The sequence below is a fragment of the Rattus norvegicus genome, chromosome 12 (genome assembly GCF_021556685.1).
Source record: "Rattus norvegicus strain SHRSP/BbbUtx chromosome 12, alternate assembly SHRSP_T2T, whole genome shotgun sequence".
NCBI classification, from domain to species: Eukaryota; Metazoa; Chordata; class Mammalia; order Rodentia; family Muridae; genus Rattus; species Rattus norvegicus.
Window position 1 is genome coordinate 17,266,827 of NC_141545.1, and position 15,823 is coordinate 17,282,649.

At 47.5% G+C, this 15,823-nt stretch overlaps 1 protein-coding gene across 1 annotated transcript; it reads left to right on the plus strand.

Moving 5' to 3' along the window:
* Positions 1-2,093: 2,093 nt before the first annotated feature.
* Ocm (oncomodulin) lies at positions 2,094-11,776 on the plus strand. Its single transcript, NM_012995.2, is given in 5 exon segments — positions 2,094-2,163; positions 6,067-6,130; positions 7,379-7,511; positions 7,957-8,066; positions 11,495-11,776. Coding segments are annotated over 4 exon segments (330 nt in total). The 5' UTR covers positions 2,094-2,163; positions 6,067-6,069; the 3' UTR covers positions 11,521-11,776.
* The last annotated feature ends 4,047 nt before the right edge of the window (positions 11,777-15,823 follow it).

Consider the following 15,823-nt stretch of genomic DNA (forward strand, 5'->3'; position numbering starts at 1 on the left):
TCCTTCCTTCCTTCCTTCATTCCTTCCTTCTTCCTTCCTTCCTCCTTTCTTTCCTCTCTCTCCCTTTATATTTCTTTTTAGGTACTAGGGATGGAAATTAGGGCTCACACATGCTAAGGAAATGTTCTACCACTGAGCCACGCCCCAGCCCCTCACTGGGGGATTCTAGGCAGGGGCTGTACCACTGAGCCACGCCCCCAGCCCCTCACTGGGGGATTCTAGGCAGGGGCTCTACCACTGAGCCACGCCCCAGCCCCTCACTGGGGGATTCTAGGCAGGGGCTCTACCACTGAGCCACGCCCCCAGCCCCTCACTGGGGATTCTAGGCAGGGGCTCTACCACTGAGCCACGCCCCAGCCCCTCACTGGGGGATTCTAGGCAGGGGCTCCACCACTGAGCCACACACATTTCTCACTGGGGGATTCCAGGCAGAAGCTCTACAACAGAATTGTACCCCAGCCTAAGGAGGGATAAGAGTGGGGGACAGAAATGCCATCAGTTAGCCCCAGGGATCCTATCCCATCTCCTCAGTCTGGAGATTACAGTAAAGTACCTCTCCCTCTCCACCCCCTGCTGTGTGTGTGCGTGCGTGTGTGTGTGTGTGTGTGTGTGTGTGTGTGTGTGTTTGTCCCTGTGCATGTGGAGGCTAGACAATGACTTTGGGTGTCTCTTCACTGAACCCAAATTTTGCTGGTTTAGCTACCCTGGCTGGCCAGCAAGCTCCTGCCATCTACCTGTCTCCATCCCTTCCCCCAGCACTGTTTTTAGCAAACAGTCTAGGACAGCAAACACAAACCTTTGTAACAGTCAGCCCCAAACAGGCCTGGACTTGGTTAGAACTGATAGTTTCTTTTTTTTTTTTTTAAAGATTTATTTATTTATTTATATACATGAGTACACTGTAGCTGTCTTCAGACACACCAGAAGAGGGCATCAGATCCCATTACAGATGGTTGTGAGCCACCATGTGGTTGCTGGGAATTGAACTCAGGACCTCTGGAAGAGCAGTCAGTGCTCTTAACCTCTGAGCCATCTCTCCAGCCCTGATAGTTTCTTTATCGTTTGTTCCAATGTGCCTTGTCCCTGCACAGCTTGGGTCTTAGATCCCTGACTAGAAATGACTAGGGAATGTAGAAAGGAGAGACACACAGACACAGAAAAGCTGGGATCAGTTAGTCTGAGCTCTTGGATGGAGAAGCCACAGCACCCCATAACTATTATTATAAATAGTTGAATAGGCAGGTAGGGTTATCACACACAGATAGCAGGGAGGAGGGGTATTACATACAGATAACATGGAGACAGGGTTATCACATACAGATAACATGGAGACAGGGTTATCACATACAGATAACATGGAGACAGGGTTATCACACACAGATAGCAGGGAGGCAGGGTTATCACATACAGATAACATGGAGACAGGGTTATCACACACAGATAACATGGAGACAGGGTTATCACACACAGATAACATGGAGACAGGGTTATCACACACAGATAACATGGAGACAGGGTTATCACACACAGATAGCAGGGAGACAGGGTTATCACATACAGATAACATGGAGACAGGGTTATCACATACAGATAACATAGAGGCAGGGGTATTACATACAGATAACATGGAGGCTAGGGCATCACATACAGATAACATGGAGACAGGGTTATCACATACAGATAACATGGAGACAGGGTTATCACATACAGATAACATGGAGGCAGGGGTATTGCATACAGATAACATGGAGACAGGGTTATCACATATAGATAGCAGGGAGGCAGGGTTATCACATACAGATAACATGGAGACAGGGTTATCACACACAGATAACATGGAGACAGGGTTATCACATACAGATAACACGGAGGTAGGTGTTGGCAGCCGCTATTGCTGCAGAGCCGCGCCTTAAAGATGGCGCTGCCTGTGTGAGTCAGCAAAACCTGAAGAGCAGCAACACGCATGTGCCTACTTGTCATGGCCTACGCCCGAGGCATGTGCACCAATCAGGTGGAGACACGAGTCTTCCAAGCGTACATAAGCCGCACTCTTTTCTCAGTCGGGGTTCCCCTTCTCACAAGAGCTGAACAATAAAGGCGTGACTGCAGAAGAATCCTGGTGTTCCAAGTCGTTCTTGCCGGCGAGACCACCGTGCGGGACAGGTAGGGTTATCACATATACATAACACGGAGGCAAGGGTATTACATACAGATAACATGGAGACAGGGTTATCACATACAGATAACATGGAGACAGGGTTATCACACACAGATAACATGGAGACAGGGTTATCACACACAGATAGCAGGGAGGCAGGGTTATCACATACAGATAACATGGAGACAGGGTTATCACACACAGATAACATGGAGACAGGGTTATCACACACAGATAACATGGAGACAGGGTTATCACACACAGATAACATGGAGACAGGGTTATCACACACAGATAACATGGAGACGGGGTTATCACACACAGATAGCAGGGAGACAGGGTTATCACATACAGATAACATAGAGGCAGGGGTATTACATACAGATAACATGGAGGCTAGGGCATCACATACAGATAACATGGAGACAGGGTTATCACACACAGATAGCAGGGAGGCAGGGTTATCACATACAGATAACATGGAGACAGGGTTATCACACACAGATAACATGGAGACAGGGTTATCACACACAGATAACATGGAGACAGGGTTATCACACACAGATAACATGGAGACGGGGTTATCACACACAGATAGCAGGGAGACAGGGTTATCACATACAGATAACATGGAGACAGGGTTATCACATACAGATAACATAGAGGCAGGGGTATTACATACAGATAACATGGAGGCTAGGGCATCACATACAGATAGCAGGGAGACAGGGTTATCACATACAGATAACATGGAGACAGGGTTATCACATACAGATAACATGGAGACAGGGTTATCACACACAGATAACATGGAGACAGGGTTATCACACACAGATAACATGGAGACAGGGTTATCACACACAGATAGCAGGGAGACAGGGTTATCACATACAGATAACATGGAGACAGGGTTATCACATACAGATAACATGGAGACAGGGTTATCACATACAGATAACATGGAGGCAGGGTATTGTATACAGATAACATGGAGGCAGGGTATTGCATACAGCTGAAGAAGCTGGCAGGTCTAGCTACCTGGGCAAGCATCCTCTGTAGGATCTCGGGCCATAAACATCACAGGGAGAAAGCTGCTACACATTGCCTGCACACAGTCCACATTTGCGCTTGGACCAGAGGGAACTTTGCATTGCTCCGAGCCTCACCTGAGGGAGGCTTTGCCACTCCCATGGGGCTGAGGCATCGGTCAGTGGCATGGCTGTGGCATCCGTCGGTGACATGGCCGTGCACATTCACCTGGGACCTCATTTGCTCCCAATGCCTGACTGCCTCTGTAAAAGCAGCCAGTGCTCTCAACCACTGAGCGATCTCTCCAGGCCCTGCTTTGGGATTTTGCCTCTAATCCTGACACATGGACATGTACTGCTAGACCAGGGAAGGCCAAATAATATACTCTCCATACCAGCCACTTCCGATTACATGGTCTCTTATGTCTTTCTTTCTTTCGGGTATATATGTTGTAGGTGGAGCCAGCGGTTGACCTTGGGTGTGGTTCTTCAGGTGTTTGTGATAGAGGACCCCTCATTGGCCTTGAACTCACAGGGTAGGCTAGACTGGTTGGTCAGTGAGCCCAGGATGTCCCATCTCTGCTCCCCCAGCACTGAGATTACAAGTGCGTTACACCACGCTCGACCTTCTTCTTCTTCTTCTTTTTTTTTTTCTTTTTCTTTTCTTTTTTTCGGAGCTGGGGGCCGAACCCAGGACCTTGCGCTTGCTAGGCAAGTGCTCTACCGCTGAGCTAAATCCCCAACCCCACGCTCAACCTTCTTATGTGGGTTCTGGGGATCAAATTAGTTCCCCTTGCTTGTGAAGAAAGCACTCTACAGCTGAGCTCCTGCTCAGACCTCTCTGTGTCATTTGAATGAGACGGACTCTCAATATGTACCTCAGGTTGTACCTCAGCCTCCTGCATAGTGGGGTCACAGGGGCTCCTCACAATCCACTCATCTTCATCTCCTGTCAGAAAAGTTGCTGGCAGGGGTTGGGGATTTAGCTCAGTGGTAGAGCGCTTGCCTAGCAAGTGCAAGGCCCTGGGTTCAGTCCTCAGCTCCAAAAATAAATAAATAAATAAATAAATAAATAAATAAATAAATAAACAAACAAACAAACAAACAAACAAATAAATAAAAAATTTAAGACAAACGAACTTGAATTCGGTGTTTAAGAAGAAGGAAATGTTGAGGTGGGTTAAGGCCTGTGATTCTAGCTACTGGGAAAGCTGAGGCAGGAGAGCCTAACTGAACAATTATTTTGAGAATGGAAAAAGTATTCGGCTCTATTGCATAAGGCACCCAGACTCCATGGTCATGCATAAACAGTTCAAAAAAGTGAGGAGGGCTGAGGAGAATTGACTTGGGAAGCTGAGGAAGTAGAATGTCTAGCTCAAAGCCAGCCTGCCTAGGGCAACACTGAAAAATATCACTTCAAAAAGGGGAAACCAAGGGCCTGGGGGATGGGCCACCATTGGTGGAGCATCTGCCTCGAACACAGGAAGCCTCAGGGCCCATCCTCAGCTCTGTATCAACTGAGCTTGGTTCCCCACACTGAGAATCGCAGTGGAAAAGGTCAACGTTCAAGGCCATTCTTTTTTCTTTTTTCTTTTTTTTCTTTTTCCTTTTTCTTCGGAGCTGGGGACCGAACCCAGGGCCTTGCGCTTCCTAGGTAAGCGCTCTACCACTGAGCTAAATCCCCAGCCCCTGTTTTTTTCTTTCTTAATTGGCTGTCCCTCCCCATCCTTCTATAAATAGAAAAGAGAGACAGGGAGTGTGTGTGGTTTCATTACTAAGGTAAAGACACTCGAGCTACACACACTTGATCCCTGAACATGAGATCTAAGAAGTTGAACGATCGCGGTTTCAGTCCTATATAAGGTAGTGCGAGACCGTCTGCTTTGCTTTTCTGTCTGTCCTACAACTCTTTCTCCCCGCTTGATTTTAAACCTAAATCGGTGAGTAGCTGGTGGGCCTACCAGGCCATGAGATCTTCTTCTCTGCACGCACTGTATTAGACTTGGTGCTGGGGAGGAGTTTCCCCTCTGCTGCATGGGCTAATCTAATGGGTCTGCGAGCATCGAAATTCTCTGGCTGATGTATGACAGTGCTATTGTGTTTAGAACATGACTAGTGTTGATTGAGGCCTATGGTGATTGATTAGGTAAGTATAATTTTTACAAGAAGACTGGACTTTAAGGGGGGAAAAAACCCTTTTATTTGCTATTAGAATTTTAAAGGACTGGGCCATGTAGATCAGGCTGGTCTGGAGTTCACTGTGTAGTCAAGGATGCTCTTGGACTCTTGACTCCTGCTGCTGCTAGTTCCTCCTCCTCCTCCCCCTCCTCCTTCTCATCTTCCCCCTCTTCCTCCTCCTCCTTCTCATCCTCCCCCTCCTCCTCCTTGTCCTCCCCGTCCTCCTCCCCCTCCTCTTCCTCCTTCCCCGTCCTCCTTCTCCTCCTCATCCTACTCCTTCATCCTCCCCTCCTCCTCCTTGTCCTCATCCTCTTCCTCCTCCTCCTCCTTGTCCTCATCCTCTTCCTCCTCCTCCTCCTTGTCCTCCCCCCCTCCTCCTCCTCTCCCCCCACTCCTCCTCCTTCTGAGTACTGGGATTGCAAGTATACACACCATGACCGGCTTGGTCTTTTTTTGTTTTTCTTTTTCTAAACTTCAATTTTGGAGTGAATTCAGGGGCCACCATGTAGACAGAGGTGGCTGGAGTCTTTTCTGCATCTGGGTTTGGCTTGGTTCTCAGTCCCATTATTCCTAGGTGTTTATTGTCACATCTTAAAATTCTAGAGAAACACAGTGTTGGCTGGCGAGTGGCTGAGAGTGTGTGCTCTTCCCGGTTCTCTGTCAGTGTTGCTCACATCTTGTTTCCTCTGTTTGACCTGGTAGAAAATGAGCATCACGGACATCCTGAGCGCTGAGGACATTGCGGCAGCCCTGCAGGAATGCCAAGGTGACAGGGGCCTGGAGGAGCAGGCCATGGTGGCGCTGGGGCAGAAGGAGAGCGAGTTCCAGGGGAGCCTGGACTCCGGAGTGAGATCTTGTCTCAGAATAAAAACGAGGGGGTATAGCTGTAGCTCAGTTGATGATAAGGTGTCTGCCCAGCACAAGTGAAGACCTGGGTCTGTCCCCAGCACTGCGTAGACAGGCAACATACACTGGCATTCCTCACACTGTGGAGATGAGGCGGGAGGATCAGAAGTTTGAGATCAGAGGCTTCAGAGGGAGCTTGAGGCCCGCCAGAGCTGCATGGATCCTTGGCTCAAAAGCAGACAAACAAACAAGTAATAAAGGTGACGGGGAAACCAGGAAGGCCCGTGGTTCCCACGTCCAGCAAAACAGCCAAGACTAAAACGGGAACTTTGCTAAAGGATGTGCAGAATCCGTCAGTAGAAATGCTTTAAGTTAGAGCATTAAACATGATAGGAGTTAGGAGACCCGAGTATGTGGTTGTATTTACATAAGATGAAAGGAATTTACTAAAGATTTATTTATTATACTTATATTACACTGCAGCTGTCTTCAGACACACCAGAAGAGGGCATCAGATCCCATTACAGATGGTTGTGAGCCACCATGTGGTTGCTGGGATTTGAACTCGGAATCTTTGGAAGAGCAGTCAGTGCTCTTAACCACTGGGCCATCTCTCCAGCCCAAAAGGAATTTACTAAAAGGGAAACGTAGCTCAGTGGTAGAGCACTTGCCTTGTATGCACCAGGCCTCAAGTTCAATTCCCAGTCCTGGAAGAAAGGAAGTGTCAGTAGAAAAAGGTTGGATGGGGTTGTAGCTGAGTAGTAGGGTTAGCCTGAGCTCTATATAGTGAGTTCCAGGCTAGCCACAAACAAAACAAGAGTAAGTCAATGTACTTATTCTCTTAAGCCTTTTTGAGTCTGCTGTTTCCCACCAATCACGTGGTACTGTGAACTCGGTGTGTAGCCTGTTGAGGGAGGAGGGCTGGGGAAAACACTGAACAGAGCCGGAAAAGTGGAGGGATCAAAAGGAAAGAGCAACCCAGAGCACAGAGGACAAGGTGACATCACAGACCAACTAGGCTTGGCTCTCTGAGTCACGGGAGAGTGAAGTATCGTGTAGCTTGAGGGATGTTTGGAAAGTATTTCAGTAACCTGTGTTGTCATCACCTGGGCACAAGTACAGAATGTGACCCACTGAGCCTCAGAGTAACCCAGTCTCTGTTCTTTAGACCCAGACACCTTTGAACCACAAAAGTTCTTCCAGACATCGGGCCTCTCCAAGATGTCTGCCAGCCAAGTGAAGGATATCTTCCGGTTCATAGACAACGACCAGAGTGGATACCTGGATGGAGATGAGCTCAAGTAAGCTATGTACTGAGCATCTCAACATGTGCGGATGGGGATGGGGTGTATGGGGGGTGCCCCATGTTTGCCCTGTACTTTCTCCATGGCCAGCCCTGGCTCTGGACGTTCATCTGAACTTCATTAAAGCGTGTAAATTGTCCACCCTTCTACGCACATGGGGCACTGAGTGTGGCACTGAAGACTGGGTACAAAGGTTGAAACAACAAAACTCTTAAAAATAGATGTCTAGCATTGGTTTCTATGGCAACAGAGACCTCTACTCCCTAGACCTTGACTGATGTTCATGGCTATCAGATACATCAGCTTAAAGGAGGGGAGAGAGGAAACAGGAAGGGGAAGGGGACAGTGAGGAAGCAAGGGAAGGGAGGGAAGAGGGACAGAGGAAGGAACAGAGAGCGCAGGCCTTCCAGGAGCTTGCCGCCAGCTTTTTGTGGTGCTGCAGGTATTTCCTACAGAAGTTCCAGAGTGACGCCAGAGAACTGACTGAGTCAGAGACCAAGTCCTTGATGGACGCGGCGGACAACGACGGAGACGGGAAGATTGGGGCGGATGGTAGGTCTCTCTTGCGTGCTGTCTAACATAGGCTGGCACGGGGGCTGCCTGAGGTGGGGGGGGGGTGTCTGAATTCTGATGAACTCAGTCTTTCCATCTGCAAAGCGAGAACGGGCAAACGTCAACTGTGCATAGACACATGGTCTCGCTGGGGATGTAGCTCATGGGTCCAGCATGTGCTTAGCACGTCTGAAATTCATCCCCAGCACTGCCCATCCCCCAGCACACACCGATTCTGGGACAGGGCCGATGAGCTGGCTCAGTGAGAACCCACTACCAAGTCTGGTGAGCCGCACTCTTCTCCCTGGGCCGTACACGGTAGGAGGAGAAACAAACCCCCCAAAGCTGACTTCTGACCTCTGCACATGTACACACACAGTTCTGGAAGACAATAGCTCACAGCCCCAACCCCAGTACTTTAGAGGTGGAGATAGGAGTTTGAGGCCAGCTTGGGCAACATAAGGAGCTCAAGGCCAGCCAGGGTTACAGAGTGAGACTCTGTCTCAACATGCACACACACACACACACACACACACTTTTGTGTTACATGATACAATGTAACTATGAACTGGTCACTACCTGTGAACCTGGAAAGAATGAAAGTCCCTCCTCAGATGAATGGATTAGCTGACCACTTGGTCTTCCAAACCATTTTTGCGAGGTGCTTTGCTCCAGCTTGAAAATAATGCAGGATTTCAACAAAGACAGCTTACTGCCCATCAGTGCATGGCCCAGGAGATGGCTTGGTCAACGGTGTTTGCCACACAAGTGTTAGGGCCTGAGCTCAGAGCCCTGACAGCTATGCTAAAAGCTGGGTCTGGTGGCAGCACCTGTGATAGCAGCACTGGTGAAGGGGGGTCCTGGAGACAGGTGGATCCCAGGGGTTATCACCACCCAACCTAGTGAGTCAGCGAGCCTAGGTCCTGTCTTAAAAAGTAAGGGGGAGAGCAATTGAGAGAGATGACGGTGTTAACCTCTATCCTCTACATGTACATGTGTACACACATGCATGGACACGTGTACACACACACTCCTACCACCACCACTACCATCACCACCACCATCTTCACCATCACCACCACCACCACCACCACCTCCACCACCACCAACAGTGACAATAAATAAACCACCCACGATCCACAGTGTCATCTATGTGCAGAGCCCCAGATTCGAGCATCATAAGCTTGTTTGATTTTACCGAGCTGTGTACATTTGTGTTTAAGCAATGTCTCAGAAGCACTCTGTTTGTAGCACCAGTGAGAAGGAGTACAAAATGCTAAATTCTTAGTTCGTTTAGTTGGGGTAGGGTCTCCTGTACAGTCCTGGCTGGCCTTGAACTTGGTATGTAGTGGAGCTGACTGACCTCCTGATTCTCCTGCTGCTGCCTCTCTGGTACCGTGGTTGCAGGCATACAGCAACAAGCCCAACCTTAGATACTGAAAAATGCTGTCATAATCCACTATGGGAGTTAATGCAGCTTCCATAGCTACCCTAGATGAAATAGCTCAGACCGAGGAAGCTTAACGTACTTAAACTGAACTGTGAAGCCCAGCTTGGTGGCACATGTGTGTAACACCAGCATTTGGAAAGCTTGGCTGCCTCATAAATCCCAGGCTAGCTTTGGCTGTAATTTACAAAAAGCCACAACCCTGAAAGATGTCTAAACAGATAGAATGGACCAGTTAATGTAAAGCCAATCTCCATTTTCAATTTCCCTGTGTACCAGCCGGCTTCTTAGTGCCAGGGCTTTAGAGATGGTTAGGTGGAAAAGGGTGCTTGCTACGCAGGCCTGAGAACCTGAGGTTGGACCCCAGCATCAATGTAAAACGCTGGGCCATGCACAGCCCTGTAACCCAGCGCTGTCAGACGTGGAGATAGAGAGGGAGCCGTCGTGGCTTGCTGTCTTCCAGCCTAGCCAGCTCCAGGCTCAGTGGGAGACCCGGTCTCAAGGGAATAAAGTGGAGAATAACAGTAGGAGGTCACTCAATGTCCTCCTCCATCCTTTGTGGGCTCCCAGCTACACACACACACACACACACACACACACACACACACACACGCTCTCTCTCTCTCTCTTTCACACACACATACAATCCCCCCATTCTCTCTCTCTCTCTCTCTCTCTCTCTCTCTCTCTCTCTCACACACACACACACACACACACACACATGCACACACACTTTCTCTCTCTTTCACACACACACACAATCCTCCCCATTCCCTCCCTCCCTCCCTCCCTCCCTCCCTCCCTCCCTCCCTCCCTCCCTCCCTCTAATGAAAGACTCTTGGTATATTTCTTTTAGTAATATAAACTTTGAAGGGAAGGCTAAGATTAGCGCTCAGTGAAGAAAATTCTGTTTCTACTCTGTTCTACTCTGTTGAATAATATAACAGCTACAGAATAGTGAAGGAAAAACCTCTGTGTTCATTTGAAAGGAACCAGACAATACACCACTGGTTGGCCATGAGCAATTATACCAAATTTCTTCATTGCTGGAGAAAAATGACTGACTTAAGCTCTAACCCAAGAGGCTGTAGATATGAAGATATTTGTTAAATGTGTGAGGCTGGGATAAGAGCTCAGCAGGTCTAAAGCACCTGCCATGCAAGTGTAAGGACCAAAGTTCGAATTCCCAGAGCCCAGGGAAATGCTGGGAGATGCTGGCGGCCCACTTGCAATCCCAGGCCTCACTTGAGAGGTGAAGACAGCCGATCCATGGAGAAAGCTGACAAGCTAGATTAAATGGATCTGTGAGTTCTAGGTTCGAGTGAGAGACCCTACCTCAATACATAGGGTGGAGAGCAATTGAGAAAGACACTGGATGTCAACCTCTGGCTTCTGCCTGTGTACATACATGTGCATCCACACACATGCACACATACACATCCCACACACTTGCACATGTATGTATCTGTGCACATACACAGATTATGCAGAGAAAGCAGTGTATGTTGCTGCACAGGTTTGCAATCCCATACCTGGGATGTGGAGGCAGGAGGATAAGAAGGCAGGACTTCAAGAGCATTCTTGAAGTGCAAGGCCCTGGGTTCGGTCCCCAGCTCCGAAGAAAAGAAAAGGAAAAAAAAAAGAGCATTCTTGGCTGTATAAGCTAGGCATTTGGCCAATGCCTGCAATACCAGCATTTTGGAGACTGGGGCAAAATGATAATCAGTTTGAGGCCAACTAGACCTGCTGCCCAGGGAGACCCTATCTTAAAATGATACAGGAAGCTGGACAGGATGCTGCAGACTCTTGAGCTGTGCCACTGATGCTCACGGTATCTTTCAGGCACATCCCAAATGGGAGCACGCGTCTCTGGGAATTTATTTCACCTTTCTCTTTCCTCTTCAGAGTTCTCAGGGCGATGACACATCTGCAAAACCCTGCACCACCTGCACTGAGTCTGTTCTCTCATCTTCTATTCTAGAATTCCAGGAAATGGTGCACTCTTAAGGCCCAAGTCTACGGAAGAGAGAGAGGGGAAGGGGCAAATCTGCCTGAAGGTTTCAAAAGCCCTGGGACTGGGAAGCTCCCCAACCTCTCCCGAACTACTTTACCGAGTCCCCCGAAGCCCTTCTGCACCATGTTCCTTGTTGAGGGAATGCAATGGTTTGTGATGGTGGGTAGGTCCTGAAAACCTCTGTAAGCACCCCCCCCCCCGGCAGACAATGCCTTTAAAAACCACCCAATAAAATCATTTCTCATCATTGGCTGATGTATGGGTGTTTTAGTTGCTCGTCTCCTTGCTGTGACCAAATGTACGATGAAAGCATCTTAAGGAAGGAAAGGGTTAAGTTGGCTCACAGTCTAAGGGTGAACAGTCCATCATGGTGGGAGGGCATGGTGGCTGGAGCGAGGCAGCTCCTCACATGGCATTGACCACAGGGAAGCAAACAGAGTTAAACACTGCAACTCAGCTAACTTTCTCTTTTTATTTTGGTTCAGGGCTCTAGTCTGGGGGATGGGGCCACCTACATTTATGGTGGATCTTCTCACTTCAATTAATCTAATCTAGACAATTCCTCACAGACAAGCCCGGAGGTTTATTTCCATGGTGGTTCTAGATCCTGACAAGTTGACAATATTAATCATGACAGATTTTTGTTTTGTTTTGGGATAGGATTTCAAAATTTAACCCTGGCTGGCCTGGAATTCCCTATGAGAAACCATGCTGGTCTTAACCTAGATCCACCTGTATCTACTTCCTTAGAAGTAGGAAGCTTAAAGATGTGTACAATCATACCCAGCTACAATGAGTGGTTTTGTTTTGTTTTGTTTTTTCTTCAGCAAGGTAGTGAGACCAAAGCAAGTCTTCCCAAAGATCTCAGGTGCCCTCAAACGCTGAGAAAGCCACACTGGCATTGTGCATGAGGGGGCAGAGGAATGTTAGTCAGTTTGTTTTGGAATATGGTTTTAAAAGCATGTAAGTGTTGCAACTAAATATTATTGTCCTGCTGGGAATTTTATTCTCAGCTAACTCTGAAATTAATATTCTTCAGAAAGGTTTTAGCCAGCGTGAGATCACTCATACACGAGCCAGACACAGTGGTGCACATTTGAGATCCCAATGCTCAAGAGGTGGGAGCACTAGGGTCAGAAGTTCAAGGCCAGCTTTGGCTGTGCTGAGAGTGTGTGACCAACTTGGGTCACCCTTTCTGAGCCAGTAAAGATCTCAGTTCCATTTTCGGGACACATGTGGTAGAGGAGAGAGACTGCCAGTAAATGAGTCTTAGTTTAAATTTTTCTTCTACGCATTTTTTTATACATTTATTTTATTGTATGTGAGTACACTGTCGCTGTCCTCAGACACACCAGAAGAGGGCACTGGATCCCATTACAGATGGTTGTGAGCCACCATGTGGTTGCTGGGATTTGAACTCAGGACCTCTGGAAGAGCAGTCAGTGCTCTTAACCGCTGAGCCATCTCTCCAGCCCTACACATTTGTTTTCTTATGCTGGGCATTCGAGTGCAACCAGAGAAATCTAAAGACAAGCAAGCAAGAGAAGACAAGACAGGTGAACTGGGTTATAAAGCCCGGGCTGCCTGCTGTTACTCAACCTGAACGGGCTCGTTTTGAAGTCGTTTTGACATTTTCCTCCAGGAGAAACACGCGTTCACACTCGCTTACCCTCGCATGACCCCCGCCCCCCACCTCTTTCTTCTCGGCCGCCATTTTCCTGGCTTGTAGGCGACAACACCTGATCCGCTCACACCTAGACTTACCGGTCCCGTTGGAGGCTAGCCTCAAGGGTCCTGTTACAGGGTTGGGGAGTCTTGAGCCAGGAATTTCTCATTAGGCTGCTTTCCAAATGGCACCTAAAGCTAGTCTTTGGCTGACCCTGAGAGCTGAGGACACCTGGGTGTCCTGAAGCGTTTTTTCTAGCAGCTTGTTTAACAATTCATACTGTGTTGTGGTGGTGGTGGTGGTGGTGGTGGTGGTGGGGTGTGTGTGTGTGTGTGTGTGTGTGTGTGTGTGTGTGTGCGCGCGCGCGCATGTGCATACTAATGAGTATTTAAACTTCTTTAATCCCAGTTCTGGGGAAACAGAGGCAGTTGAGTCTCTGTAAATTTGCAGCCAACCTGGTTTACATAGAGAGTACCAGGCCAACCAGACCCAGGTACTGAGATCCCGACTCGAACAAAACAAAAACAAAAACAAAACAAAACAAAAAAGCCAAAACAAAGCTACAACAAACGACAAGCCCCAAATGAACAAACAATCTCCAATATTCTTCATACATAATTTTTAAACTTGGTTTTGGGAACTTAATTCCACAGTCTTTATTTAGGAGGGGTAATGATTAAAAAAAAAAAAAAAAAGCAGGCAGGCAGATGGCTAACTGGGTAGAAGCATTTGCTGTGCAGTTAGAAGCAGCAGAATCCTGGAGAGCTTGTGGAGCAGCGAGCCTGCTGTGTGCATCAGGAAAACAACGGAGATCCTCCTCGGATGAGACGGAAGGAGGCCGTCCCCTGACCTCCATACACGTACTGCGGCACAAAGTCACCGATACACACAAATGTGTCCACGCACGCACGCACGACTTGCGTACATTTGTTTCTGACATCACTCCTCAGTTTTGACTTCCTTATGGTTTTATGGCCTGAGAGAAAACTCTTGGACCAAAACAGGAAGACTGTAAGGAAGTCTCTCGAGCAGAGGAGGAGTAACCGTGCATACACAGGGCTTTGTTTTCATGCTTGGCTTTGCAGTTCTCACCTAATCTGCAGACGACCAATAAAATGTGTTCCCAGCAAAGAGTTGAATGTTGTGACCTCAAAAGGGAGCTCCATTTTCCATAACTGAAAAACTAAGGGTCTTGTTATTTTTTTTCTTGCTTGTTTATAAAATAAGGCTGCAAAACTGGCTTTAATTTGGACTTTTTTTTGTTTTTTTCAGAGCTGGGGACCGAACCCAGGGCCTTGTGCTTGCTAGGCAAGCGCTCTACCACTGAGCTAAATCCCCAACCCCCCCCCCCCCCCTTTTTTAAATCTAACTACAGTCTTAGCTTGTAGCTTGGTGAGGTGGTTCGGGATTTAATGGACTTGACATTGAAGCCAGCTTTGTGGACGGCTCAAGGGTTGATGCAGGATTACTGAGTCTGGTGGTGCACGTTGGAAATCCCAGCATTTGGAAGGCAAAAACATCAGGATCAGGAATTCAAGGCCATTCTGGACTGCATAGTGATTCTGATTTATTTGCTTATAGGAACAACAAAACTGCTTTTGAGACAGGGACTAATCTGTAGCTCAGAGTATTTTATAACTGGCAATGCCCCTGTCTCCACACCCCAAATGCTAAGATCACTGGACTGTGCCATCAGGCCTAGCCAACTTAATAGATTTTCAAAATAGTTCTTTTTGTACCAAAATGAAAATGAAGCAAGGATGGGAAATACTTGTCCATTTGCTTGTTTACATAGCTCCACGTAGCAACTACAGTTTAGTGTTGTGTAAATGAATGCTCAGGAATCCAATTTCAAGCAAAAACCTATCCCGTATCTCTTTCTGTAACTGTTAGGGTATAGGATTACTTCACAAACACTTTAGAAGTCGGATGAAATCGGAATCGACAGGATATTTTCCACTAAGCCTGTTAATTTATTCACTGAGAAGACTATAGATTTACATGTTTTCACGTCTTCCAAGAAAATCAGCTTTGTTGGTGAGAAGGTAGATGTTTATTTTTTGAAAAGGATTTATTTGATATGTATATGTGTGCTTGCATGAATTTACGTGTACCACATTTGAGCAAGTGCCCACGGAGGCCAAAAGAGGGCATCAGATCCTCTGGAACTGGAGTTACAGGCCGTTATGAACTGCCTGATAACGGGTGCTTGGAACTGAACCCAGGTACCATGAAAGCAGCCAGTGCTTTTAATTGTTGGGTCATCTCTCCAGCTCCGGGGTAAGGTAAGATTTGACATTTTTGCTTTTGCTTATAATCCATTGCTTACAACTGATGTTATTCGAGGTTAACCTTGACTTATGATCCTCCTGTCTCCACCTCACCAGGGCTGGAATTACAGGCATGTCAACCACACCTAGTTTATGTAGTGCTGAAGGGTAGAAGCAATTTCAATAAGCTGTCCTCTGACACAAGCCATGACATTCCCCCTCCCTATAGTACAAATAAGTACATGTCAAAAAACAAAACAAAACCAAAAACAAACAACAGATGTAAATGGGCTACCTTCAAGAAAAATATGTGTTCTCGTAAATTTTTTTTTCACACTTCAAAAATACCGTTTAATGCCA